General features: G+C 42.3%; 2 protein-coding genes across 8 annotated transcripts in view; one reads left to right on the forward strand and one right to left on the reverse strand.

The window, feature by feature from the left end:
* Fam192a (family with sequence similarity 192, member A) overlaps positions 1-21,712 on the reverse strand; it is a 32,441-nt gene extending 10,729 nt beyond the window's left edge. The window contains exons 1-6 of one of the 7 annotated variants that reach the window (XM_013028008.1): positions 21,650-21,712; positions 9,052-9,144; positions 7,393-7,530; positions 6,716-6,814; positions 6,190-6,311; positions 2,628-2,761 (exon numbers count right to left, since the gene is read on the reverse strand). In XM_013028008.1, coding sequence (XP_012883462.1) covers positions 2,628-2,761; positions 6,190-6,311; positions 6,716-6,814; positions 7,393-7,519 — 482 coding nt within the window. In that variant the 5' untranslated portion in view covers positions 7,520-7,530; positions 9,052-9,144; positions 21,650-21,712. Of the gene's footprint in view, positions 1-2,627; positions 2,762-6,189; positions 6,312-6,715; positions 6,815-7,392; positions 7,531-8,911; positions 9,007-9,051; positions 9,145-21,468 lie in introns of those variants that run through there. The other 6 variants (XM_013028007.1, XM_013028006.1, XM_013028010.1 and 3 more) reach the window with 6 other exon arrangements.
* Positions 21,713-21,952: 240 nt separating this feature from the next.
* The window catches only part of LOC105994474 (RING finger and SPRY domain-containing protein 1-like), an 18,525-nt gene continuing 12,727 nt past the window's right edge, over positions 21,953-27,750 (forward strand). Inside the window, exon 1 of the mRNA XM_013028012.1 lies at positions 21,953-22,123. The gene's annotated coding sequence lies outside the window, so the exon portion shown is untranslated. The remainder of the gene's footprint in view (positions 22,124-27,750) is intronic.

The following is a 27,750-nucleotide window of genomic DNA, read 5'->3' on the forward strand; positions in this document are numbered from 1 at the left end:
ATTAAGTTAGATATCAGTAATACATAATGAATAGCATATTTCACAGCTTCTAAGATGCTACTGAATGTGTTAAAATGTGGGGTAAGAAAGAGGTTTATTTTAGAACCACTGAAATAGGGTTATTTCAACACAGAAAATTTAAAATATATTTCTCAACTGTTCCTGAACCTAAGTCACATGGGAAATTTTTTAAATACTTAGAAGGAAATATAAAACTTGCATTCAAGAAAAGCTGAGGAAATTTTGTAGCACTGGAACTTATAACTGAATATGAATGAGCTAGGTACCCAACAGTTGTCTATACCAACAAAGCAAGGATCTCTCTGAAGAAGGCGTGAAATAGGTGCTGCTTCCAGTCTTCCTACACACGAGCAGCTTCAGATCTTCACCAGGCATCAGAATCAACCACAAATGTGAACAATCAAGAGTCCACACTTCAAATTAGTGCACCAAGGAGGCCTGGGAATTCACATTCTTAAATTCACAGGCAAATCCATAAGCCCAGGGCTGGGGTTATTGGGAATTCCTGCCTCAAGGGGCAAAGTCATTACTTTGCTTGTGCAAAGCATGATATAGTTTCAAAACCCAAGAAGACTTCTATGCAGGTCACCAAATAAGTTAACAGAGCACTTCTGAGGTGATTTAATTAAGGTAAACAGGTAAAATACCCACTTGGTACCAGCAAGAGCAAGAGCACCACCAAGAGGTGTCTCCCTGAAAAACTTTTCCTTGGCATAATCCAGAAAAACTACCCAGGTCTGAATACTAAGACTATAGCGCTTGTGTAGCAACTTAGTGAGTTCTTGTTTTGTTTTGCTTTGTTTTGATGTCAGTCATGGGACTCGAACTTGGCCTGAGCTTTATTCCTCAGCTCTTCAGCTCATAGTGAGGGCTCTACCACTTGAGCCACAGTGCCACTTCCTTAGTGAGTTCTTGAGAGGAGTGATTCATAGCTGTGGGCCCTTTTCAGGCTACTCATCCTCCCCTCGCCTCTGCTGTACCACGACATTTTACATGTAGGCAATGTTCTTAGGAACATCTGCGGCAGATGGCTGATGTGCCAAACCCCAAGACTGCATCAATACACTCCTTTCAAAACACATGGCTAGCTGCCAATATGCCATATTGATTTTCCTAATAGACTACACTTAAACTTAACATCATTTTGCTCATGGTCTGGTTGGTCCAACTGATTCAACCTTGAAAAGGGAGGAGGAGCATAAGAAAAAAGTTAGCAAAATCTCTGGGTAGTACTACCACCCCCACACCAATCAAACTGAGCCACAGCCAGGTCTGTAACCCTGTCACAGCTGCCACATTCTTTTAATGTCTTTGAAGCAGCTGTTCACTCTGCTTGGGATGTTCTCGCTCTTATTTATCAAAGCCCTAGTGTCCTACCCAATCAGCATCTTTTTCTTATCTTTTGTTGTTGTTGTTGGCTGTAGGGCTCAGGGCCAGGGTACTGTCCCTGAGTCTGTTTGTGCTCAAAGCTAGCACTCTACCACTTGAGCCACAGTGCTACTTCTGGTTTTCTGGTAGTTAACTAGAGGTAACAGTCTTGTGGACTTTTCTGCCCAGGCAGGCTTTGAACTGCTATCCTCAGAGCTAAGCCTCTTGAGAACCTAGGATTATAGCTGTGAGCCACTGGCACTTGGCTTTTTGTTTTGTTTTGTTTTATTTTATTTTTGAAAGTAAAACTATATGTAGTCTAAGACTATATATAGTCATACACACACACAAGTCTATATATATAGTCTAAGACTATACGTAACACAGAGTCTATATATTAGGCTAAGACTATACGTAGTCTAAGCTAACCTGGAACTCACAATCCTCCTGCCTCCACCTCCTCAGGGCTGGAATTATAAATATGTGCCATTATACTATACCTGGCTTCAAGCATCATGTTTCAAATGCTGTCCCTAGCTAGACCTCACACACCCCCAAGCAGAATACATTCTTCTTCCTTGTATTCATTACCCACTAACAGTCCCTGCTTCAAGCACGCTGCTTCATGTGCCTAGCAACAGGCTCAAATACTGAGTTCCTGCTCTTCTACCATTGTGTGACCCTGAACAAAAGTTCTCAACCTCTCCAATTGTCAGGCTTCCCATTAGTATGACAGGAATTATAATAATCTGTAGTAAAGTTATCATTAAGGAAAGGAGTAAATACGAGCTTGCACAGGAAGCAAGACCAACTTTATGATGTTAAAAATGGTCAGACTGGGGCTAGAAGGGTGGCTCAGTGGTACAGCATTTGCCTTGCATACATGAGGCCCTGGGTTCGATTTCCCAGCACCACATAAGCAAAAAGAAAAAAAACTGGAAGTGGTGCTGTGGCTTAAGTGGTAGAGTGGTAGCCTTGAGCTGAAGAGCTAAGGGACAGCGCCCAGGCCCAGTGTTCAGGCCCCACGACCGGACCCCCCCCCCCCCGCAAAAAAAAAATCAGACACACAAGGGTCGAAGGCTACAAGAGATACCAAATATGAAAGGAAGAGAATTGTAGACACTGAAGAAGCTTTCCAGAGACATAGGCTGAGTAACCTCTTGCTCTAGATATCACTACAAGTACAGTTAGCAGGGGACAAGGCCAGAGGGAGGTTCATTGTATGAGTGCCGGCTGACCTCTTATGCTTCACAGCTCCTGCCAACAGCTTCGCCTGGGAGAACTTGTTCTTGGTTTCTATGGGTTTCACAGCCAGTTTCTTCTCCATTTCTTTCTTATTTTCTGTGGAATTACCCACCTTGTTGAGATTACTGTGAGTTACAGGTTAAGGTTCAAACTAAACAAAGGAAGAGCAGCCACAAGGCCATCAAACCCCTCCAAACCATGATGTTTGACCTACTTACACAAATAACCCAAAGGAAGATAGCACAATCAAGGCCAAAATACCAGGGAAACAACTTTTTCCTCTCATTTAAAATGATCATCTAAGTACAGCCAGAAACCCATTGTAACTGATAACAGGGTCAATATCATGCCTGAGGGGAAAACAAAGATACTAAGGAATAAAAGGGGTTGGGAGAAGTGGCTTCTCAGCAAATAGGAGCTTCCTCCTTTGTGAGGTGAATCTGCATTGTGTACAAAGTCCTCAAGACCACAGCGGCCCTCAGTCTCCACCCAACTCCTAAAGCTCAGCTGCAAGAACACAAGCAATATCTAACTACTGCTGTGCCCCTGGGTCTGTTTAAGGCTCTCAAATTGATTTCAATGAGGGAAGAAAGTTTATGCAAAGAGGCTGTTTTAAAAAAGATAAGCAGGGGGGCTGGGAAGATGGCTCAGTGGTAGAGCGTGTGCCTTGCATGCCTGAGGCCCTGGGTTCAATTCCTCAGCACCACATAAGCAAAAAGAAAAAAGCCGGAAGTGGCTCTGTGGCTCAAGTGGTAGAGCGCTAGCCTTGAGCTGAAGAGCTGAGGGACAGCGCCCAGGCCCAGAGTTCAGGCCCCACGACTGGACCCAAAAAAAAAAAAAGATAAGCAGGGACCGGGAATGTGGCTTAGTGGTAGAGTGCTTGCCTAGCATGCATAAAGCCCTGGGTTTGATTCCTCAGTAGCACCTAAATAGAAAAAGCCAGAAGTGGTGCTGTGATTCAAGTGGTAGAGCCCTAGTCTTGAGCACAGAGAGGCTCAGGGACAGAGCTCAGGCCCTGAATTCAAGCCCCAGGACTGGCAAAAAATAAAAACGGAAAAACAAACATAAGCAGGGTTGGGTGTGCCCTACACACCTGAAATCCCAGCACTCAGAAATCTGGGGCAGGAGTTCCAGGCCAGCCTGGGATTCATGGTGAGACCCTATCTCAGAAAAGAATGGGGGGGGGGGGGGGGGAGGAAGCGCACACACATACACACGCATGCACGTGCATGCACACACACACACACATATACACACACGGGGGGGGGGTGCGGGGAGCATAAAAAGTACATGTCACCTCATTTTTCATTCCTGGGCCCAATCTCTGCTGCACAAGGTTGGACATTGCTGTTCTCTTCACAGCTCCTCACCCCTTACCACCACCCCACCCCTGAACATCCCTTATGTTCTTTTGCACACTACTAAAGAGCAGCTAAGAAGTCTAGATACCAAGTTGCCATCGTGCATTACTGGAACAACAGTGACATCTAGTGCCCAAGAAACCTGAGAAGCAGCCCAAAGCCGCAAGAGACATCATCAGTTGAGCATGTCTTTGTATTTTCCAACCAAAAAAAAAAAAAAAGAAAGAAAGAAAGGATTGGTTCAATGAGGCATTTTAAAACATTTGTTTCACTAGACATATGAAAATGGAACTATATAAATTGAGGGGATGGGTGGGTTTGGGAGATGCCAGTGAATGATGAAAGAGGTGACACTGATCAAGATATATTGTGCTCACAAACTGACATGTTGAACTGAAACCTCTTTGTCCAACTACTTAAAAGATAATTTCTTAAAAATACAGAATTTGAGGCTGGCAAGGTGGCTCAGTGGTAGAGTGCTTGCCTTGCATGCATGAGGCCCTGGGTTCGATTCCTCAGCACCACATAAGCAGAAAAAAACAGAAGTGGTGTCACGGTTCAAGTGGTAGAGTGCTAGCCTTGAGCTGAAGAGCTGAGGGACAGAGCCCTGGCCTAGAGTTCAAGCCCCACAACTGACAAAAAGAATTAAAAATAAAAACAAATAACTTAAAAAGATATTATACAATATTGTTAAATATTAGGTTAGCATAAGAATAAACCAACAAGATCTGTTCTATTTACATGGCACAAACTACATTGTATTTGTATTCAGTGGTATCACATTACAAATTGTATCATGGGGGTGTAGCTCAGTGGAAAAGTACCTGTCTAGTATGTGACAGGAAGCCCTGGGTTTATCCCCAGTACTGCAAAAAAAATAAAATGCATCATGTTATGCGCAAATGTAAGAGCCAGATCCAAATCTAGAGAGCTTATAAACAATATCAGGTCCTTCCACTCCTATCTCCACATGTCTCTGGCTATTGGCATGTTTCTTCAGCTTTTCTAAACAAGCAGAACTTTCCAGTTACCTTTGGAGTCTCTTCAATGCTGCACTGAAATGTTACAGAACAGCAAAGTGTTTGTTCTTTCTTTCCTTTGAGTTGAAAACTGAAGGGCTTCTCACATTCACAGCCCTGCTATCCAGAATGTCCTCTGGGGGACATTCTGTCTTATTTGCTAGACTGCTGTAAAACAAGACAAAATTCAACTGAGAGGTGCAATTAGTGTATTCCCTCACAGGAAAAAACCCGAAAACACGTAACTGCCTTGTTCTACAAATGTCAGCATTTAATATTTATTCTGGGGTCCATCAGGGCTGGAGTGAAGGGGGTGCAAAAGACTCAATCTCAGTCCTTTAGTGGAGACAAAGATGTAACTTAGACCAACAAGAGGATGAAAGTAGAAACAGAAACTAGATGGTCACAGAGTCCATAACTACTACAGTGACAAGAGAGACAACAAGAATTAGATTTTGAGTACATTTTGAAAGGAGTTTTTAGCCCAGGCAGCTGGAAGTAGAAGAGCACTAGTTACTGAGACTAGAGACGAGGAAGACCATATAAAGAGATTACAGTGGAGGGCAGTGATAGGGCAGAAGTATATGGTATTGAACTGAAATTCTGACTCAGCCAAGTTACATTTGCCTATTAAGACCTTCAAGCTGGGCCTGATGATGCACGTCTTGTATCTTTAGGGCTTGAAGCAGGAGCACTATACAATGAGACCCTGTCTGAAGTAATTTTTGTTGCTCTTCTATAGAGACAAAGCAAAGCACACTGTACTAAGAGGAAAGTCTTACTGAGAACAGAGGAGATACACTGTAAGTCAATTTTTTTTCAACAAAATGACTTTCAGTATTTCAATGAACACTGATATGTATAGCCTGAAAAAAAATTAACAGAGTGTAGTTGTGAAACATGTCCTTTTTAAACTCAGAAGCAGTTTCTCCCTGGATGAGGTTGACTGAATTGCTCATCTGTCTCTCTAATCCCATATGGCAAGAATACTCTGCTCTGACTTTGAGGATTTATGCCTTCAGTTAATCCTAAAGGATGTGAATTTTTTATTACAACACACTCCACAAATGACTGCCAGTTATTCATGTAGTGGCAGGTACCAGTGTTGGGAGAGACTTTAGAGATCACCACATGGAAAGTGACACTTGACAGGTTTCTCAAAGTACAAAGGATATTCTGTATTCCTTCAGTTCTTTCAATTCTTCTTCTCTTCGCTGCTTTTCTATTAGTTCCTGCTGCCGAGAAACCTCATCAAGGAAGTTGGTCTCATCTTCATCTAAGCCTCTTACCATGTTCTCTGAGGAAAAAATTAAACAAGGATCACTGTGCAGGCTAAGGAGCAAAGACAGTCTTTTCTGACTTTTCTTTTTCTTTTTCCTAATAAACAGTAAGTCTTTAGAGGTTTAGAAAACAGAACTTTTAAACATCATGGCTTTTGGATAGATAGCATAGCATAAAATTAAGACATTTCTCCCATTACTAGATATTAACAGATATTAGCAGAGAATTAAAATGGTATCTTGAGCTCTAAACAAAAATATTCAATGTGCTTTAGAAGGCAGTCTCTTTCCCACCAAATGAGCATCTGGAGACTAGGTAATCAAGACAATTCCATTGCTAATTAGAAAGAGTGTTGCACGAGGCAAAAGTGCATCAAAAAGCCCAGTGGAGTCCCCCAACTGTGTATATTCTGAAGCTTACTGAATTTGAACTGCTCCTCATACTCCTGCTGCTTTCTGTCCTTCTGCTCCTGCAGCCGTTCATATAGAGACCGAGGGTCATAAACCTCTTCCGGACATTCTGAAAGGAAAATGAGGAAAGGAAAGGGAATGAAAGAAGATATTTCAGAATTATGTCATATTATTTTGGAATCCCAAGACTTGTACAGATAACAGCAAGAACGGAGGAGATAAGAAAAATAACAAAAAGTCCACAGCTTCCCTTTGCATCTGAGAGGGGCAAGCAGTTCTCAAAGCCATTTGTCATGTCAACAGAACCTGAGACAGCTCAATGGATGTGCAGCCAGACCAAACCCTCCACACATGGATCCACCTTCAAGGAACGTATTTCCTGGAAGCTGTGTGGTGGAGAGCATCCAGGTACTGCTATATAAACCTTACACCGGCTGCTTCACCCTCTGGGCGGGGTCGTCTCTCAAGTGAGGACGATTAGCACCTCCTTGACAGGGTTATTGTAAGGATTAAGACTATTATGCTGAGTGGGCTGTGGCTCAAGTGGTAGAGCACTGGCCTTGAGCTGAAGAACTGAGGGACAGCGCCCAGGCCCAGAGTTCAGGCCCCACGACAGACCAAAAAGAGAGAGAGAGAGAGAGAGAGAGAGAATTATTATGCTGAATGTCTAGGTACAGGTCTACACACCTTCTGGATCTTCAGGTTTTCGAACTTTCTCCCATTCTTCTTGTCTCCTTTTGCGCCGTTCATCTAGTTCTGCCTCGGACACAAACCTCTTTTTGATGACAAGGTTACCGTCATCTCCTCCATCCATAATGGGACAATCTGTACAAAGAGGAGAGGGGAGAGAGAGAAAAGAAGGAGGAAAAAGAGGAGAGGAGAAAGGGGAGGGGGAGAGGGAGGGAGGAGAGACTGCAATTAAAATTCCAAAGAGAAACAAGATTTAGCTCTGGCTCACCCAAAAATCGACTTTTAAATTTTTCTTCCAGTTCTTTTGGGGTCATGGAGCCTAGGCTCTGTCCCTGAGCTTATTTTTACTCAAGGCTAGTGCTCTACCACTTGAGCCACAGTGCCACTCCTGGCCTTTTTTCTGAGTAGTTCATTGGAGATTAAGAGTCTCATGGACTTTCTTGCCAAGGCGGGCTTCAAACCACAATCCTCAGATATCAGCCTCCTGAGTAGCTAGGATTACAGGCATGAGCTACCATTGCCTGACTGTCAGGTAGTTTTTATTAACATCTATTCTATCTACAAAGCCAGCGAGAATGTGGAGTAATTCTCACTACCTGGTGTTCCCACAGTAAACCTTACATCTGCAGTTCTCTCTGTCCTTCTAATCAAATTGGCCTCCTGGGCACCTCACCTATTCCCTGGTTCTCACTGGACTTTAATTTCTGTGCCTCTTTTTTTTGGGGGGGGGGGCAGCTGATACTGGGATTTGAACTCAGGATTCAAATTCACTAGGCAGGCATTCTACAGCTGGGCCATACCTTTTTTGCACTGGTTATTTATAGTTTTGCAAGTACTAGAACTCAGGGCCTTGTACTCATTTGGCTTGCTTCATCAGCTCTGCCACTTGAACCATGTCTCCAGCCCAGTGTTCTGCTAGTTATTTTGGAGATGGAGTCTCATAGACTTTCCTGCCTAGGCTGGTTTCAAACCATGATCTTCCAGATCTCGTCTCCTTGAGTAATTACAGGTATGAGCCACCAGCATCTGGCTTGCATTGGAGATATATATTTGGGGGGCAGAAGGGGTGAGTTGTGAGGCTTGAACTCAGGGCCTGGGGGCTGTCCCTGAGCTTTTTTGCTCAAGGCTAGTGTTCTACCACTTGGAGCCACAGTTCTACTTCTGGTTTTCTGGCAGTTAATTGGAGATAAGAGTCTCACAGACTTTCCTGTCCAGGCTGGCTCTGAACCGTGATCCTTAGATCTCAGCCTCCTGAGTAGTTAGGATTACAGGAGTGAGCCACCAGTCCCTGGCTTGCATTGGATATATTGATAGGGTCTCTCTTTTTACCCAGGTCTATGCCTAGACTGATTCTTCCTACTTTACACCATGCCCAGCTTCTACTGAAATGAGGCCTCAAGCATTCTTCTGCCTAGGGTTGGCCTGAACAACAATCTTCCCAATCTTAACCTCCTACGTAGCTGGGAGAACATGCTTGAACCACCATACCCAGCTACTAGTTGAGGAAGGGTCTCACCTGGGCTGGCCTTGAAATATTATCATCCCAATTTTAGCAACTGGGATTGCGGGTGCATCTGGCACTCAGTTTTCTTTCACATGTAATATTATAGCTTCCTGAAAGTTGTCCCAGAGATGTGACACGATCCTGATTTTTACCTGATCTTGCTTCCAGAGAGATTCAGACAGAGAACCTTAGGTTCTCAAAGACTTAGTGATGGGGTCCAGTCTGTAGAGCAGGAAATGACAGACCTAGGGGTACACAAATCATACATGGGGAGAGTAAGACTGGAAGAATCTGGATCTGCCAACTTCTAGTATAGGCTGACTCCTTAAATCTGGCCTGACTTTGTTCTGTTATTGCACATTATTCCTTTTTTTTTTTTGCTTTGTGCCAGTCCTGGCGCTTGAACTCAGGCCCTGGGCACTATCCTTGAGCTTCTTTTGCTCAAGGCTAGCACTCTACTACTTGGCCACTGTATCACTTCTGGGGGGGGGTGGGAGGAATAGAACCCAGGGCTTCATAATGAAGGTAAGTACTCTACCACTAAGCCACATTCCCAGCCCAAAACAATATCTCACTCCCTCAACAATCTCAACTATGTTATGCATTTTGGGGAAATGAGGGCTGGGGTTTAAACCCCATGTCTTGTGCCATTTATCCAGCCCTTTTGGTTTTTGTTAATTTTTGGTTAGGGTCTCATGTTTTTCCTGGAGAAAGTCTTGGCCACAACCTTCCTAGCCATGCTTTCCGAGTAGCTGGATGTACTTCCATCACACCTAAATTATTTTTGTTAAGGTTGGGGGTCTCACTAACATTTTTCCAGGACTAGCCTCAAACTGTAATCCTCCAGACCTCCTCACTCGCTTTTAATGATGCAGAAGATTCCCAAATCTCTCCTCCCTATATATCCTGAACCTTAATTCAGAGAAGAGGGGAGAAGGAAACAGAAGAATATGTATTGTTCCTTTTATAGTAAACCTCTCTGACAGGGTGACAACAACCAAGATGCATTGTCCACATAAATGGAGATGCTAAATTGAAATCCCTTTATATAACTATTTGAAGATGATTTTTCCCCTAAATTACTTTATAACTTTGTTTTAAAGGTGATATACAGTAGGGTTACCTTTACATACATCAGTTAAGAAGTACATTTTCTATTGCATAGTATCATCTATTCCCTCATTCCCATTGAAGTTAATTTTTAAAAAGAAAATAAGAGTAACCTCCTTCTGCCTTTCCTTTCAATTCCATTTGCTTTTAGAATTCATGCTCTACTCAGACATGCTACATGATATTTACAACAATATTCTCTAACAAGGAGGCACATATTCCATCCAAAGTTCAGATGCCTCTACCAACAAGAACAATGAAATTAATTATGACTAATTTGTCTGCTACCACAAAAATAAAATTCAAAAAATATTCTCCAATTCATGGCTGGCACTCTACCACTTGAGCCTTATCTCCGGTTCTAGCTTTTTCCTGGGTAGCTTGAGGACAATGTCTCAAATTTTTCTACCTGGTCTGGCCCTCAATCCTCAGACCTCAGTATCCTGAGTAGCTAGGTATGAGACACTGGCTCCTGCCCCATGTGCTACATACTTTTTTTTTTTAATGTATGCGAAAACATCTCCACATATAAGGATGCTTTACAAATAAAGAAGTTGAGGCCTAGAGAAGTTAGTTAGGTCACTTATGTGAGATATAGGTGGTGAATGGCTTGAGCTAAGATTCACATCCAGGCTTATGTGGAATATTCACTCTCTTACCCACTTCATATCCTCTTCCCCAGAAACCACTAAACTTTGGTTGAAAGCTAAGTTCTTCCTACATCAGATCCCTGTGCCAAGAATGCTCACAAAACATTTTTATTCCGTAAAGATAGAAGTGGAATTTGGGGCAAATCCAAACTTTCAGAACGAAAGATATTATCTCTGCCTGAATCCTACTATTGAGGTTTTAGTTCACTGTATCAACAATGAGAGAGAATTGTGAAAATTACTTCAGAGAAAACTAAACCAACTGCCAGAAGCTGTTGCTCCTACCTAAGACCCAGTCTGGACATTTCTGATTTAGTAGCACTCAATGTCTCCAGCCAGACTTACTATAAAAACAGAGTTTTTCAGTTTCTATGTCAAAGCCAAAAATTCCTCAAGCTCTGCACAACCACCTCTTAGGAAATAAGAGCCAACAATTCTTATTTAATGTCCCTGGCAGAGAAAATGTAAACTATGTCAGGCTTTGATGGACAGGACACAAACCCTCACTTTCCCTCTTTCTTATCATAACTGTCTGCTGTCCTTTTTATACTGTATTAGCTGTCTGACTTTCTCTCCTTACCCCTTGATCCTGGTCAATAATTCTGAGTATGACAGGTCCTTCCAACACACCGGATAGATGACACTCCACTGGCATCTGAATTTGACCCAAGTTTAAAAGTTCAACATGGACCATCAGCTTGGTTCTCAGGCATCACTTTTTGTTTAGATTGAGCTGAGATCTGTTTCCCTACACATTTCATACATAAATTCAATCCACAGGGGTGACACAAATTGAGTGGAATTTTTTCCAACATGACAAGACTTCAATTGTTTGAAGACAACTCCCACATTCCTCTTAACGGTTGCTTTTCTGAGCCAAACTTTCCTTGTTGCTTTATTTTTAGAAATGGAGAGAAGCCGGGCACTGGTAGCTCACGCCTGTAATCCTAGCTACTCAGGAGGCTGAGATCTGAGGATCCCGATTCAAAGCCAGCCCGGGCAGGAAAGACCGTGAGACTCCTATCTCCAATAAACCACTAGAAAGCCAGAAGTGGCGCTGTAGCTCAAGTGGTGGAGCGTTCGCTTTGAGCTGAAGAGCTGAGGGACAACGCCCAGGCCCAGAGTTCAAGCCCCATCACTGACAAAAAAAAAAAGAAAAAAAGAAAAAAAGGAGAGAAATAAGCATTTCATAGCAGTGACTTCATCAGACTGTATACCTGATTTAAATCTCTCCACTCTCATGTTTTTGTTTTGTTTTTTGTTTTGTTTTGCCAGTCCTGGGGCTTGAACCCAGGGCTTGGACGCCATCTCTGAGACTCTTTGTGCTCAAGGCTAGCACTTTACCACTTGAGCCACAGTGCTACTTGCAGCCTTTTCTGAATAGTTTATTGGAGATAAGAACCTCACAGGCTTTCCTGCCTAGGCTGGCTTCCAACCATGATCAGATCTCAGCCTCCTGAGTAGCTAGGATTAGAGGCATCAGCTGCTTGTGCCCAGCTCACTCTCAGGAATTTTTTTTTTTTTTTTGGGTCCGGTCGTGGGGCCTGAACTCTGGGCCTGGGCGCTGTCCCTCAGCTCTTCAGCTCAAAGCTAGCACTCTACCACTTGAGCCACAGCGCCACTTCCGGCTTTTTTCTTTTTGCTTATGTGGTGCTGAGGAATCGAACCCAGGGCCTTGAGCATGTAAGGCAAGTGCTCTACCACTGAGCCACCTTCCCAGCCCACTCTCATGTATTTTTAAAAATGAAAATAATGCATATTCTGAAAAAGAAATCTTCCAACAGGCCAAAAGAAAATCTAGAATAGGAGTTTGGTTTTGAAATAGAAGTTCTAGAGGAGTAAGAATCTTCCTAGTATTTATGAATCATTTGGAAAAAGTCAAACTTACAGATTCTAAGAAATGCTTCTTATTCTTTATGAGCTTTCTCCAGTAATAACCAAAAAGTATTCACCTTCTATACAAGTGGAGGTAGTATGCACTATCGTCTTTCATTTACAAGGATAACAATCACAAGTATTTAGTGAAAATAAGGAAAAAAGTAATAGAGAAACTATTTCCCATCAGCTCTTAAAAAATCCCAAAAATAATTCCCGAAAATCCTGCTACAAGGTTAAAACTGATTTTTTTCCTCTCTCTCCTCTCCCTCTCTTTCAATATACAGTCCAGGCTGGGTTCAAACTCATAGTTCTCCTGACTCACACTGGTTAAATGCTAAGTGCTGACATTACAGGACTATGCTAACCTTCCCAGCTCTGAATGTCTATAGTTTAAAAGGGATTATCTTAAACAGACTGGGCTATCCATCCCTTTTGGGGGGTGGGTAGGGGATGAGAGAGGGACCTGTTATATAGTCCAGGTTGGCCTCAAACTCATAATCCTCCTGCCCCAGCCTCCAGACTAGTGGGATGGCAGGTGTTCTATCACACTCAGATCATCTATTTTTCTTTTTTTTGGGTCCAGTCATGGGGCAGGAACTCTGGGCCTGGGCACTGTCCTTCAGCTCTTCAGCTCAAGGCTAGTGCTCTAACACTTGAACCACAGCGCCACTTCCGGCTTTTTTCTTTTTGCTTATGTGGTGCTGAAGAATCGAACCCAGGGCCTCAGGCATGCAAGGCAAGCGCTCTACCACTGAGCCACCTTCCCAGCCCATGATCATCTATTTTTCAATCTGCATTTCCTTCTGTAGGTTCCCATTCTCTGGAAAGTCAACTGCTATGGCTCCTTCCTTGTCTCCAACACCACTAAGTGATTCTATTCTAAATTAGGAAAAGTCCAAGAAAGGCAAAAAAGTCCATGAACAAGTAGCCATACTCCTGAATATTCTGGTTTAAGTCAGAAAAATTATTCTCCGGAAGTATTCAGGATTCAAACCTTTACTATCAATAAACAGCCAAATAAGTAAGCTTAATTTTAGACACATTTCAGTATCCTTATTCAATTCAATGACTCTTTAACAAGTTCCTTCTGTTGTAGTCTCCTTATGAAGAGGTCTACAGGTAATGAGAAAGATTATGAACTCTGCCTGAAATCAAGAGACTTGGATTCAAAACCTAAGCAGTTCTGCCTCTTACAGTGTGACACTGGCCAATCACTTAAACTCCCTTGATCCCTGAGGGCCTCATCCTCAGATAGCAATTACCAATGTTGATCAAAATAGCACTGTGTATAAAGCTTTTGTGTAGGAAAGCAACATAATTCATGCAAGTACTTAACACTGTTTGGCACAAGCTTTAAGTGCTTTGAAAGATTTCCCACTACTACAAAGAACTATACTATGCTCTCAAGGAGTCAGAAAGAGATCAGTGACATAAACAGAACATTTGAAGTGGGAAAGGTACTACACCAAACCGAGAAGTTAGCAAACACACACCTTTAACTTTAACAAAAATAACAAATTATAAACATTGTCTCTCTACAGAATTTGATAATACAATATTTGCCCTTTCCTGGTTATTTATTTTACCATTTTACTTTATTAGTAGTTCAATTTAAATAAATTCAGCATTGTGCTGAACTTTATTGGTCCAGCACTACACTGTACTGGATGGTATAAATTTTAAGAGAAATAAGCTTTAATACATAGTACTCAGGCACTACGTATACCAGATAGCAGTGTACACAACAAGTCACCGAAGTGAATAGGACAGTCATAGGTAACACTGAAGGACACAAATATGACTGGATCCAGTTTCCTAGGTTCAAAACCTGAAAGTGTATCTACATTCCTTCCCCTACTTCCCTACATCCAAGTTGTTTTCTCCACTTCATAATGGTCTCTTTTGAATCCAACCTCTACTTTCATTGAGGGATGAATCCTTTTTTTTTTTTTTTTTTAATGCCAGTCCTGGGGCTTGAACTCAGGCCCTAGGCACTGTCCCTTGAACTCTTTTGCTCAATGCTCTACCACTTGGAGCCACAGTTCCACTTCTGGGTTTTGAGTGGTTAACTGGAGATAAGGGTCTCATGGGGACTTTTCTGCTTGGGCTGGCTTTGAACTATGATCCTCAGATCTCACCTCCTGAGTAGCTAGGATTACAGAAGTGAGCCATCAAGTGCCCAACTGTCCCTATGCTTTTACTGCTCAAGGCTCATGCTCTATAACTTGAGCCATAGCTCCCCTTCTGGCTGTTCTGGCAGATAATTGGAGATAAATGTCTCACAGACTTTCATGCCTGGGCTGGCTTCAAACCATGATCCTCAGATCTCAGCCTCCTGATAAATAGGATGATAGGCATGAGCCACCAGTGTCTGGCTCCCCTTTATTTCTTCTTAGCCCAAACTGAAGTTTACAGTAAGGGCCTTTTTTGGACTGATTCTTGATAGACAGGGTCTTGCCCATACCTGGAACTTAATATATCTATTTAATCTTTTCCTGCCACAGCTTGAATGGTAGGTAGGCCTGTACCACAACAGTTAGCTACTCTTTTGAGTTAGAGTCAAGAATTTTTCTGCTCAGGGTGGCCTAGAGCCTCATGCCTTCCAATCTCAGCTTCCCACATAGTTTAGAATGCCAAGCGCATGTCCACCTATTGAGACAGGGTCTCCTGAACTTTTCTGCCCATGCTAGCCTCAAAGTTTGATTCTAGCCTTCTAAGTAGCTAGGATTACAGGTGTGAGCCACTGGAACTCAGCTCTTCCCTTTCTCTATTTGTTTTCTTTTCAGGGACTCACTCCTACATATACTTATTGCAATAGTAGTCCATGAGTCTCCTGTTTCTACCTTCCTTTCAACGCATTCTCTCCAGTGTCAGCCAAATGATCGAAAAGGCAAACTTAATACTGTTACTCCTGTCCCACTTAAAGTACCAGATACAGCCTTCACAAACACACCACTGGCCAAAGTACTGTGAGGTAAAATTAACCCCAGCTGAAAAATCACTTGTTATAAAGTCCATTTCCATTCACATGATCTCTCTGAATCTGTCTCACTTCTCTCCTATCTTTTTTTTGTTGGTTTTTAGCAGCAAAGGGGTCTGAACCGAGAGCCTCACACTTATGAGGCAAGTGTCCTACTGTAGCAGCCATGCTCCCAGCCTTTTTTAACTATAGCTATTTTTTTCAGCTAGGGTCTTGCATTTTTGCCCACAGCCAGCCTTAGATTCTCCATCTAGTACCTAGGATTTATAGGTATCTTAGCTATTTTTCATATAGGTTACTGAGAATGGTGGCCATTAAGCATAAGAAGGTTGTTTTCTTCAACATCACACAAGGGATTCTAACCAAAAGTACACAATTTCTGCAGTAGGAAACAAAGTAATAAAAATTAAATTATTCCAGGCATTGGCGGCTCATGCCTATAATCCTAGCTACTCAGGGGGCTTAGATCTGAGGACCCCAGTTGCAAGCTAGTCCAGGTAGAAAAATCTATGAGATTCCTATCTCCAATTAACGATCAGAAAACTGGAAGTGATTCTGTGGCTCAAAGTGTAGAGCACTAATCTTGAGTAAAATAGCTCATGGACAGCACTGAGGCCCTGAGTTCAAGTCCCACAACTGGCAATAAATAAAAATTAAATGACTTTATTATATAATTGGGTCTATCTTTCCTAACTCTTGTGAGCTAGAGATGTGGATCAAGTGGAAAAGCACCAAGTACAAGGCCAAATTTCAAACCCCAGTGCTGCCAAAAAGATAACTCTTGCTACTTCCCATTAGCCTGCCTTCCTCCCTTCTTTCATTTCTTTCTTTCATCCTCCCTCCTTCCCTTCTTTTCTCCTATTCCTTACTCCCATCTTCTTTCTCTCTTTCACTACTTTAATTTCAGCTGACTAAAAATAGTGGTTAGCTGGGAGCTAGTAGCTCATTCCTATCATCCTAGCTACTTAGAAGGCTGAGACCTGAAGATCTCAGTTCAAAAACAGCTCAAGGCAGAAAAGCCTATGAGACTCTTACCACCAATTAACCAGCAAAAAACAGAAATGGAGGTGTGACTCAAGTGGCAGAATGCCAGCCTTAAGCAAAAAAGCCAACCAAGAGTGTAAAACCTGGAATACTGGCACACAAGCATGTATGCACACACATACACAATTCTTGTGAAGAGTCCAACACTCACTGGCTGTGTAATCTGCAATAAGGAGTGACAAGTCTCTACAACTTATCCCTTCTGAAAATAGCAAAGCTAGAAAATTACATTGCACTGACTTCTAATGCCTATTGCTTAACTAAAATGTTCACAAATCTCTTCTCTTTGGTTTGCTAAAATAATGATAAAACAAAAGATAAGCAAATGTGAGATCTATTAAAGATCAATGTTTCAGAGGATTTACATTAAGAAAACACTTATTTTGTCCTTACTTTGTTTAAGTTTAGCACAAATCAGGAGGCGTCAACTTTCTCTTACCTACATAGCTTTTTTTCCAAGATGATTCAAATTTAAATATTAAATTAAATATTACTGTTTCATTTAATTTTGTGTGCTAGGGGTCAAATCTGGAACCTCTTGTGTGCTCTATGCTCAACCCAACATTATTTCTGAAAGAATTATTTAAGTTCTTCAAGTAATGAATTCATGGAAAACCAAAACCATATCAAAATCACTTTTCCAAACTTAAAAGTTTCAAACTGGCAAAAATAAAGAACATGATGCTAGATGTCGTAGCTCACACCTGAAATCCTAGCAAATCCTGGAGACAAAGGCAGAGCATGCGGGGCGGGGGAGATGGGAAGGGATGTGATGGGGAAACAAAGGACGAGGCCACAATGCTTGGTAAGAAATGTACTCATTACCTTGCCCATGTAATTGTAACCCCTCTGTATGGTATTTTCACAACTAAAAAAACAACAGCAACAAAGGCAGAGGATCTTGAGTTTAAGGCTAGCATGGCCATATAATGAGGCCCTGCTTACACACACACACACACACACACACACACGTGTACACACACAAATGCGCGCACACACACACACAAAATGGGATTTTCAAATTTGTTTGACAGATAACAAAGTACCAGGCTTTGTATTCAGGGCCTCAAACTGGCTCAGATGCATGCTGGGTTGGTGCTCTACCATTTGTGCCACACCTCTCACGCAGCATTTTGTGGTTATTTTTGAGATGTAGTCTCTAGACTTTTCTGTTCAGTTACTCGATCCTCTGGATCTCAGCCGCCACAGTAGCTAGGATTACAGGCATGATTCAGTGGCATAGGGTAAAGTACTTATTTTTGGGCAAAGTTCTGTTCTTATATTTCAATCCAAAGTAACAAACACTGTGTTTAACTGGAAATTGTCATATTTAATTTCTGTTGGTATGATGGAATGGGCTGCACAAGTTTTAAAATCCAAAACTTTTACTGCTGCCCCCAAAATAATTGCTATCCCTGAATAGACAAATTATTCTACGTAGACAGTGCCATGATGCAAGCTAATGAGATCTGGTTTCCTATGGAATTGAATTTTGTGATGGCAGACAACTTAAGTGTTTACATCACTGGCTACCATGCCCTTCTAATTCTAAAATTAGAGAGATTTTACATGTAAAAATATGCCAGGGGAATCAGATTCCTGGTGCTCTACAGCTTTATTTCAGGTAGCAAAACGAATAATCCAATCTATTGCCTTTTATCAGTAAATATGTAGTTTACTGCTTTCCCAAGTATGAACCCTGTTCAGTCACCTTGTATTTCAAAATGCAAGACAGCAACTAAGAGTAATTTTCCTTCTGGCTAACCCAACTATTCTCCCCCCCAAAAAAACACAAAACACACACAAAAAACAAACAAACCAACCCCCACTACTTTCTGGCTAGAAGACACTTCTATCAAGAAACAGTAATTCAGACAAAGCTGAGTTTTCCTCTCAATAAAGTACAAAATTTCTTCAGTAACTAATGCAAAAAATACTGTTAGTAGTTATTACTAGACAAAGTAATTACTAAAGATAGTAAAGCCAGTCTTCTAACAGTGAAGCTTAATATACTACAGTTGCAAAGGAAACTAAAAAAATCTAAAATAAGACAACATAAGCAATTCCATCCATATTTAAAGTGTTAATCATAAAAAAATATTTGTAGCAGCCTTCTACACATTGAAGAATCACACAATTTAAATATACACATATTCTGTTTCCCTAATTATAAGGAACACAGTCTCTTCATATGTGAATTTACTTTGACTTCATCTCTTTGTGCTGTAAGACAAAGATAACTAATTTAAATATTGGCTCACTTAGCTGGTCTTGAGTTACGTAGTTCACATATACCTTTCAGAATATAGGCAATTCCTCACTATGAGTGCTTCTAATATTAGTTGTGTATTTTTTACAAATTGTGACAAAGTAAATGCAAAACTACTTCATCTGGGGTTCACAGAAAGAAAAGCAGCAGTTCTTCACAAAGCAAGAGAAAAACCAGACAATGTCCAATTCTTTTAGAACTACTATTTTCACAGCCAACATGGTACCTCCCTAAGAGATTTTCAAGGGCCTTTGGTTCTAAACTAGTTTGCAATCTGGGCAGCCTTTATAACCCAATCCATACACCAAATCGTACCTAACACCCATCTTTATCTTTAAAAAAAAAAAAAGCTTTGCATTATGCTAGTGAGCATCATGCTAATCAATTCAGGGTTGTTGTTTTGGTTTGGTTTGTACAGTGTTGGGGGTAAAATCCAGGGCCCAGAATATCCTAAGCTAAGCTACTTCCCCAGCCAATATTTGGTTTAAAAAGTACAATTAAATAAGCACAATACTCTCCTGGTAAGAGAAACTTTTGTAGCAAGAGAGGAACTTGCATTAGGTAAGACAAAAGGTTGGCATGTGAGTAATTGAAGGAAAAGTAGTAGAGTTAATGCTACAAGAGAAGTAGAAGCTAAGTACTAAGGAGTTCAGAAAATGAACATTAGACAAACCATCAAGGAGGCTGAATGCTGACAGCAACGGTGACAATGCATACTGAAAAGCAGTGGGAGTTATTTGAAGAAAAATTCATTCTAATGAAAACCAGGATGAGAAAACAATCTTTAAAACACGTTGTATAAAGGAGTGAAACAGAATACATTTAAGAATTAAGTGTTTTTAAAAGGTGATTAATAGCCAGTCTGTTGAGAAAAAGTCACTGAGACTCATCTCTAATTAATCACACACACACACACACACACACACAAAATGCTAGAAGTGGAGCTGTGGCTCAACTAGTACAGCAATAGCCTTCAGCAAAAGAAGCTCAGGGACAGGGCCCACACCCAGGACTGGCACAAAAAAAAAAAGTGATGAATCAAAAGGCTTAATTTAGCTGTCCCAAAGGTATATTATACTATTATTGAGCCTATTGCTGAACCATGAACTTATTTTGTATGTGTGTCCCCATTTTGGGAGCCTGAATTCAAGGCCTTGCCCCATAGCTCAGCTGTTTTGCTCATGGCTGCAGCTCTACCTTGAGCCACATCTCCAGTCATGCATTCTGATTGGAGTTGATTGGAGTTTCACACACTTTTCTGCCCCAGCTGGCTTCAAATCATGATCCTCCAGATTTCAGCCTCCTGAGAAGCTAAATTACAGGCCAGAACCATGCACTTAAAATTATCTTCTACTAGGTAGGTGGTTTTCCATTGCTGAAGCAGCAGCTTGACTCTAACCAAACATTAATTTTAGAAGGTAAAAGATTGATAACCAGGAAGAAGTCTGCACACAACTTTCCTTTCTTAAATCAGTTATAAACTTCCCTCAGGGCAAAGGCACTGAGTTGTTAGGAAAGATAAAATGAGCATAAATCTCTACTTTCAGACTTCTACAAGACCTTCACATGTCATTTCAAGCTCTACTTAAAATAGAAAGAAAACTGCCTTTAACTCCATTCCTGACATCAACGAAAAGTGTCCACACTGATTCAAAGATTTGGGAAGTGGTGATCTCCAAATCATTTTATGTAGACACATCAAAAAGCAAATAACTGGGGCTGGGAAGGTCGTTCAATGGTGCTTGTCTTACATACATGAGGGCCTGGGTTCGATTCCTCAGCACCACATAAGCAGAAAAAGCCAGAAGTGGTGCTGTGGCTCAAGTGGTAGAGCGCTAGCCTTGAGCTGAAGAGCTGAGGGACAGCACCCAGGCCCAGAGTTCTGGCCCCACAACCGACCAAAAAAAAAAAAAGGCAAATAAACATAACTCATCTCACAGCTGCTACTGGGAATTCTAACCGATAGATTCCCATTTGGCTTCCAGAATTCCATTCTGGACCCACTCATTACCTGAGAGTGGGGAGAGGAGAATCCTCTGTGGGTGGGGATAGGAAAATCCTCATTTAAAAATAGAAGGACACAGAAAATCTTGTCTCCATCTACTAATGTTTAAGAGCTGCTGCTATGATCAAACACGTCTCCCCTTTTCCCAACAGCGTGGACTGAGATTTCCAAGGACACCAATTCTCAAACGAGATCCCCTTCAACTCAGTTCATCTAAGCGTTCCGAAAACCCGACACACTAGCTTGGTTTTCTACTAAAAGAAAATGCACTTAAGCAGAGCAACTGGCACGTATTACCTACTAAAATGTGTTTCGATTACATTCTGGGATTCGACCATGTCCATCCAACCAGGCGTCCCCCACCTCTCGCGATTACAGCGGAGTTGGGCAGGATGGCCCGACCTAGGCCAAGGGTGGAGAAAGCGGACCAGGGAACCTCCCACCACCACGACCCCGAGCCTTCCCGCGGGCTCCGGCGGCGGCGCTCAAACTGGGTCCCAGAAACTGTCGGGAGACGGAGGCGTGCAAGGACGGAAAACACGCCTGGCCCTAACCCTAACCCTAGCCACAGTTCATCTCCTCAGCGAACAAGTCCAGGTTTCATCGCCGGTCCAGGACCCAGGCCGCACTCACCTACCAGAACGACAGTCCCTCACCTTGCTGGCGCCCACCCCAAATCGCCACTCGCTCTTTAAAAAGAAAAACGAAGAAAAACCAAAAAAAAAAAAAACAGAAAGAAAAAGAGGGGGAAAGAAAAGAAGATAAGCCTTTGCTTTAGAATTTCTTTTGACCCTTCGGGCTTCCTGTTCCTCACCGCCACAACAAAGTTCCACCCCGCTTCCGGCGGCGAAACCCAATCCACAGCTCTCTTCCTGTCCGAGGGCGCGATGGAAATCCGGTGCCCCCAAACCGAGCCGGAGAAACTTGATTGGGCCATTCGCCTTTCAGCCAGGATAATTGGCCAGTTCACGCCTAAAGGGCGGGCCGGTCCGCGGTGTCATGTGACACGATTCTTGAAAGGTGATTGGCTGTGAGAGGGGAGGGTTTACCACAGAGGAATGGGCGTTTCCTAGGGGACTGAGGGAGGGCCGGGGCGGTACGAAGCGGGGGTGGGCCCTGCGCGTAATGGCAGCGCCGTGGCCTCGCGTCCATCTTTACCGCTCTCTTGGACCTGTCACAAAGGAGACGCACAGCTGCCGCTGTCCCCTCCCTCCGGTGGGCCCGGGAGCTAGAGAAAGTCGGTGCCGCAGCCAGACCGCGCTGCTGTGGGAAGCCCTGTGGAGACGCGGTAGGGGGGGAAGACCGAGGGCTTGGGGCGTCCGTGAGGGAGGGGAGCCGCCGCTGGAACTGGGGGGCGGAGAGACCGGACTGGGCCCCTGGCGGGCTCCCGGACGGCGCCTGGGAGCGGGCGGCGCCGGGCCGAGCCCGGGAAACCGCCGGGAAGCTCTCCACCGAGGCCCGCGCTGAAGCTGTCTGAAGAGCTTCCTGGAAGAGGGTGTTCCCCCTCGGGGGAAGGGAGGGGGGTCCTGACTGGAGGAGGTTCTTGGGGGTCACCCTTCAGAGGAGGCTTCGGCTAACGGGGCTCAGGTGAGAGGCAGGTATCTCCGGGGAGGCTCCTAATGGAGAGGTGCTTCCCGGGACGGAAGGGACGGACGGGAGAACGCTTCGGGAGGATTTCCCTTTGTGGACTTGGCGGCTTAGGTGGGCGACGGACCTGCCCCTCAGGGAGGTTTAGAAATGACCTGGGGGTCGGGAGACGTGACCCAGAGAGCGGCTAAGGGGTGGGAGCCAGACCTAGCGGATTCTCCTACTCCGGAGGCCCGAGCGGAACGCCTGGCGGAGAGGAACCGGGGCTGTTGGGGGAAGAAGACAGCCCCATCCACTGGAAAGCGCGAGTGGGAAGGCGGTGAAAGGAAATGAGAATGGCCAGGTCCTTTCCTCCCTCCGGAGACCAACCAGGTGTCCCAGACACAGGATCCAGCTGCTTCTGGGCTTAGGGCCAGGGTGGGGCCGGGGCAGGCCATCCCACCAACAAACATCCTTACTTGCCTCCGGGTTAGACTTTCGGCCCTGCAGTTTGCCTCGATTTCCCTCCTGTTAGAGAACGAGAGGGCACTGCTGATCCACCGAGACTCTGAGCTCCTAAGTAAGTGGTCTAGCCTTCTGAGGTTGCTTCCCCAGGAGTGGGGAACATCGAACTTTAAGAGGTTGCAACTTGTCTACTATTGATGGAGTCTCATCCTGAAGTTTTCCGAGCTCCTCACCTACCATCATCGGTTGTTAATTAACCCTCTCGACTTCTTTCTATAAAATAGCTAACTCGGTGTGAGAAAGTACAAACTACAGTCTGTAGTGATGTGAAAGTAAGATGTTGTAATTGTATTACCAAACGGGCTTGCTGTTGAGGAATCGGAATGAAACCACTGAACTCTAAAGCATTCTGTAGATGGAAGAGATTAGCAATAATACTGTCGTTGATCACCTATAGAACACTGGGAGCCATATTGGCCTGAACGCTTCCAGATTTGCAGTTTCTTAGGTTCTTTTACAATCTAAACGGGGGATTTCAAACTCTGCTTCCATGGGGGCAGGGATTTCCAGTTTTTCTTCTCTTGAGTTTTAATTTACTTTGAACCTGTGATGGTGCTGGTAGGGAGTAAATACTATATTATGATCTTTTCTTTCAGGAAGTTTTTCTCAGCTGAAATTTGCCTTCAAGTATTTGCCTTCTCAGAATTGTCAACACAACACACACACACACACACATACATCTCCATCCATTCGTATCTTTTGAATTATCACCAGGTAGTGAGCATCATGGTTCATGCGTGAACTTCTTCCCTCTATGAGTATATATTCCTTATGTGCTTGCCCTAGGTAGATGCTTTTAAATTTCTTCACTCCAAGGGTTCTCTTAATTGTTTACCTTACATAGAGTTTGTATTTACTGAGATGATGCCCCTAATTATCAGATTACAAAATACATCTCTGCTATTTCACTAGTGTTTAGTGACAGTTTAGAGCTGGTTTTCTCAAGATTGGGAAATTTGTGATTTTGAAGTGGAATTTTTAAAACACTGATCTGAATTTCCTGCTTTTATACTCTTATAGTCTATGGATTTTTTTTTTTATTACTGTGGTGATTTTGTCAGCTTCCTGATTTCCCAGGATACAATATCCTGACCTACTACTTAATGTCTGTGTCCTGCTTTGTGCTGTTTTTACAAGTCCTTCCTTTTTTTTTTCTTCTGGTTGTGGGGCCTCACTAGGCCTGGGTGCTGTCCCTCAGCTCTTCAGCTCAATGCTAGCACTCTACCACTTGATCCACAGCACCCACCCCTTCCCACTTTTTCTGCTTATGTGGTGCTGAGGAATTGAACCCAGGGCCTCATGCATGCAAGGCAAGCACTCTACCCCTGAGCCACCTTCCCAGCCCCTTCCTTTTTTTTTTGTCTGTTCTCAATTATATTTTTAAGCTATTGATTATAGCCTATATGTTCCAGCATAATATGTGGACTTTTTCTGCTTTGTCAGCAAAATAACTTCAATTAGCCAGATCTAGGGAAAACAAAAATTAAGTACTTTGTCTAATAATGTTTTATTCTGTACAGAATAGGGAAGAAAACAATAATTCTGAAGTGTTTTAAGAATTTAATGAGCGAAATTGTTGTGCTTTTCTGAAGTACATTTTCAGCAATCTGTTTCAACTCATTAGCTTAATTCAGCCTATCAAAGATTGTTTATCTTTTCTATAGTAATGAAATAACTTATTATAAGGAAGTGGGAAATTACATCTTTGAAAATACAACTTTCTCTGACACCACAGAACTTATGTAGCTTAGAGAAGTTATTAGGAATTCTCAAAGATAATAATCTGTATTTTGGAACAAGATCCCTATAAAGTAGAATATAAGCATTATAAGGATCTAAAAGCGGAAAGTCAAACAGTGCCCCAAATGAGAATCACAATAGAACCAGAGATCTAGTTCAAGAGTTACTTGGGACTGGGCGCCAGTGGCTCACCCCTATAATCCTAGCTAGTAAGGAGGCTGAGATCTGAGGATCATGGTTCAAAGCCAGCCTAGGCAGGAAAGTCCATGAGACTCTTATCTCCAATAAACCACCAGAGAACTGGAAGTGTCATTGTGGCTCAAGTGGTAGAGTGCTAGCCTTGTAAGAGCTGAAGAGCTAGGAACATCACCTAGTCCAAGCCCCACTACTGACAAAAAAGGTTACTTGAGTACAGTAAGCTATGGATTTAGTTTCTCTTCAAGCTTTTGGCATTTTTAAGGCATTTGCCATTGAATTTAGATAGTTTTATTCTAGTATTCAAATTATAAAAATTGAAAAACAGAATAGTCAAGAAGTAGTGGATGCCAAAACTTGGACCACCATCTTTAGAAAAAAACCTTAACAATCTCTACAACTTTTCAAGTGCAAAAGAATGATTATTTTCCCTTTGCACTAGTTATTCTGTTTTGTTGGTTGCAGGGCTTGAACTCAGGGCCTGGGTATTGTCCCTGAGCCTCTTTGTGCTCAAGGCTAGCACTCTACCACTTGAGCCACAGTGGCACTTACAGTTTTTGAGTGGTTTATTGGAGATAAGAGTCTCATAGGGACTTTTCTGCTTGGGCTGGCTAGGAACTGTCATCCTCAGATATCAGCCTCCAGAGTAGCTAGGTTTAAAGGTGTGAGCCACTGGTACCCAGCCATACTAGCTATTCTTTCAGCTATAAAGAAAAGCATTTTGAAATAGTTTTCCTGCCAACATTTATAACTATAACTACAAATGTGTCATGTTTTTCTCTCATCCATCCTAAAAGGTTAGTGGGTGCTGGTTTTCTATGTAAAAGCGGTAACTGCAGATAAATATGTTACATACAAGGTTAAAACAGGTAAAGTTATCTTGTAAACACTAGTGGGCTCTAAGAGAATATTCCCTTTTTTCTGTTTCTAAGCTTTGGGAGAAATAAGAAAATTTTTGAAATAGCAAAAATGGATGCACCCCTTAAGTTTGTTAAGGATTAAACTCAGTATGTAGCTTTCTTGCTACTTGAAATTGCAATTTTCCAGGAGTAATTTTGGAGATCCTATATACATCAGATAGAAGGTTTGAATTCCTTACTCAGCAAGTATATTATTACCTCACAATTTATTTTTTTATTTTATTTTTTTTTTGCCAGTCATGGTGCCTGAACTCTGGGCCTGGGCACTGTCCCTCAGCTCTTCAGCTCAAGGCTAGTGCTCTACCACTTGAGCCACAGCACCACTTCCAGCTTTTTCTGCTTATATGGTACTGAGGAATCGAACCCAGGGCCTAATGCATGCAAGGCAAGCACTCTAACACTGAGCCACCTTCCCAGCCCCTACCTCACAATTTAACACCTAGTTTCAGTGTTAGTTTTTTCCTACCTCTTCTACCTACTGAAGAATCAAGTTTCATCTCCTTTGTTCCTTAATGCAGTGATTCTTAAAATATGGCTTTGACTCCCACCCCTCCTCATGAGAAATATAGCTCATTTTTTCTTAGTTGCTTACTGCTTCATAGTTATTCATATGCACGTATGCCTAAGAGCTGCTTATTAATAAAGTATCAAATGAATTATTATAGATAACTAAAACACAGTGTTGGTTATCCAAAGCCAGCGATTAGAATTTACTGGCTATGTAATGCTTTCTTTCCTAGGCACTTATTTTAGGAAACTTGGCACCAGAGATGTATAGAATGGGGATTCCTGAAATATTAAGGGTGGGTGCTTAGTTTAGGGTCCATCATCCATATTGTCTTAAGATAATCTTGGTTTTCCATTATAATTTTTCATATTGTGATTCCTTGCTTTTTTTTTTTTATAAGACTTTGACTGTTTAAATTCAGCTTTGTTTCAATTTGACTTATGAGCTTTTGGCAAATCTTTCATTATGTGAATGAGGATATTTCTGCCACTATAGTTTGGCATGCACATTAATAAGTGAATGTGTTGTGATGCAAATATAAGTCCTCTATTTCCCTTTTATCAATGCTAATTTATATGGTCATCTAAAAACTTGCTTATTCTGAGAAACTTATGTTACTCAATCCTTTAATCCCCAAAAAGTTGGTTGAGGCCAGAGGTCTCCAAGTGTGCTTCATGTATTTATCTCCAGGCTTTGGTTAGGGAGTTGTGTATTGTCCATTGCTTCCCTCTTCCTGAACCCAACTTTGCCAAAAGCTTTTCCTTTTTGCAATATCTACCCATCTATCTTTTTTTCCCATCCAATGGTAACATCTTAGGTGTTTTAAGTGGTAAATGTTCTGGGGACACTTTTTTTTTTTTTTTTTTGGTGGGTGGTGGGGCTTGTACTCAGTGCCTAAGCTCTGTCCCTCAGCTCTTCAGCTCAAGGTGAGTGCTCTACCACTTGAGCCACAGAGTCACTTCTGGTTTTCTGGTGGTTAATTGAAGATAAGAGTCTCACTGAGCTTTCCTGCCTTGGCTGGCTTTGAACCGTGATTCTCAGATCTCAGCCTCCTTAGTAGCTAGGATTACAAGTTCAGCCAATGGCGCCCAGCTTAGGGACACTTTTCTTTGTTTACATATTTTAGAATACATTTACTTAAAATCTTTTATTGACTACTATTAGGTCTTAACAGATACCCAGTGGAGTATGTACTTGGTCGTTTTTAGAGCATTTAAACAAATCTTGTTTGCTTTTCTTAATAGAATAAAGTTTTCAGTAGAAAAATCTTTATCCTTCACATTTTCAAGTACTTGTATAATACAACTATATGACTTCGTGTTATTTGATATCCTGGGGAGGAAAACTCAAGTAGTGTGTAATATTAACATTTGTTTTTCTCCCTTGACTGCAGATGTCATTAACACTTACCTCAGTTCTTCCTTGGATTTCCTTTTTGGGGCCAAGGCAGATTTTTCAATC

Source organism: Dipodomys ordii, unplaced genomic scaffold (genome assembly GCF_000151885.1).
Source record: "Dipodomys ordii isolate 6190 unplaced genomic scaffold, Dord_2.0 Scaffold106, whole genome shotgun sequence".
Lineage (NCBI taxonomy): Eukaryota > Metazoa > Chordata > Mammalia > Rodentia > Heteromyidae > Dipodomys > Dipodomys ordii.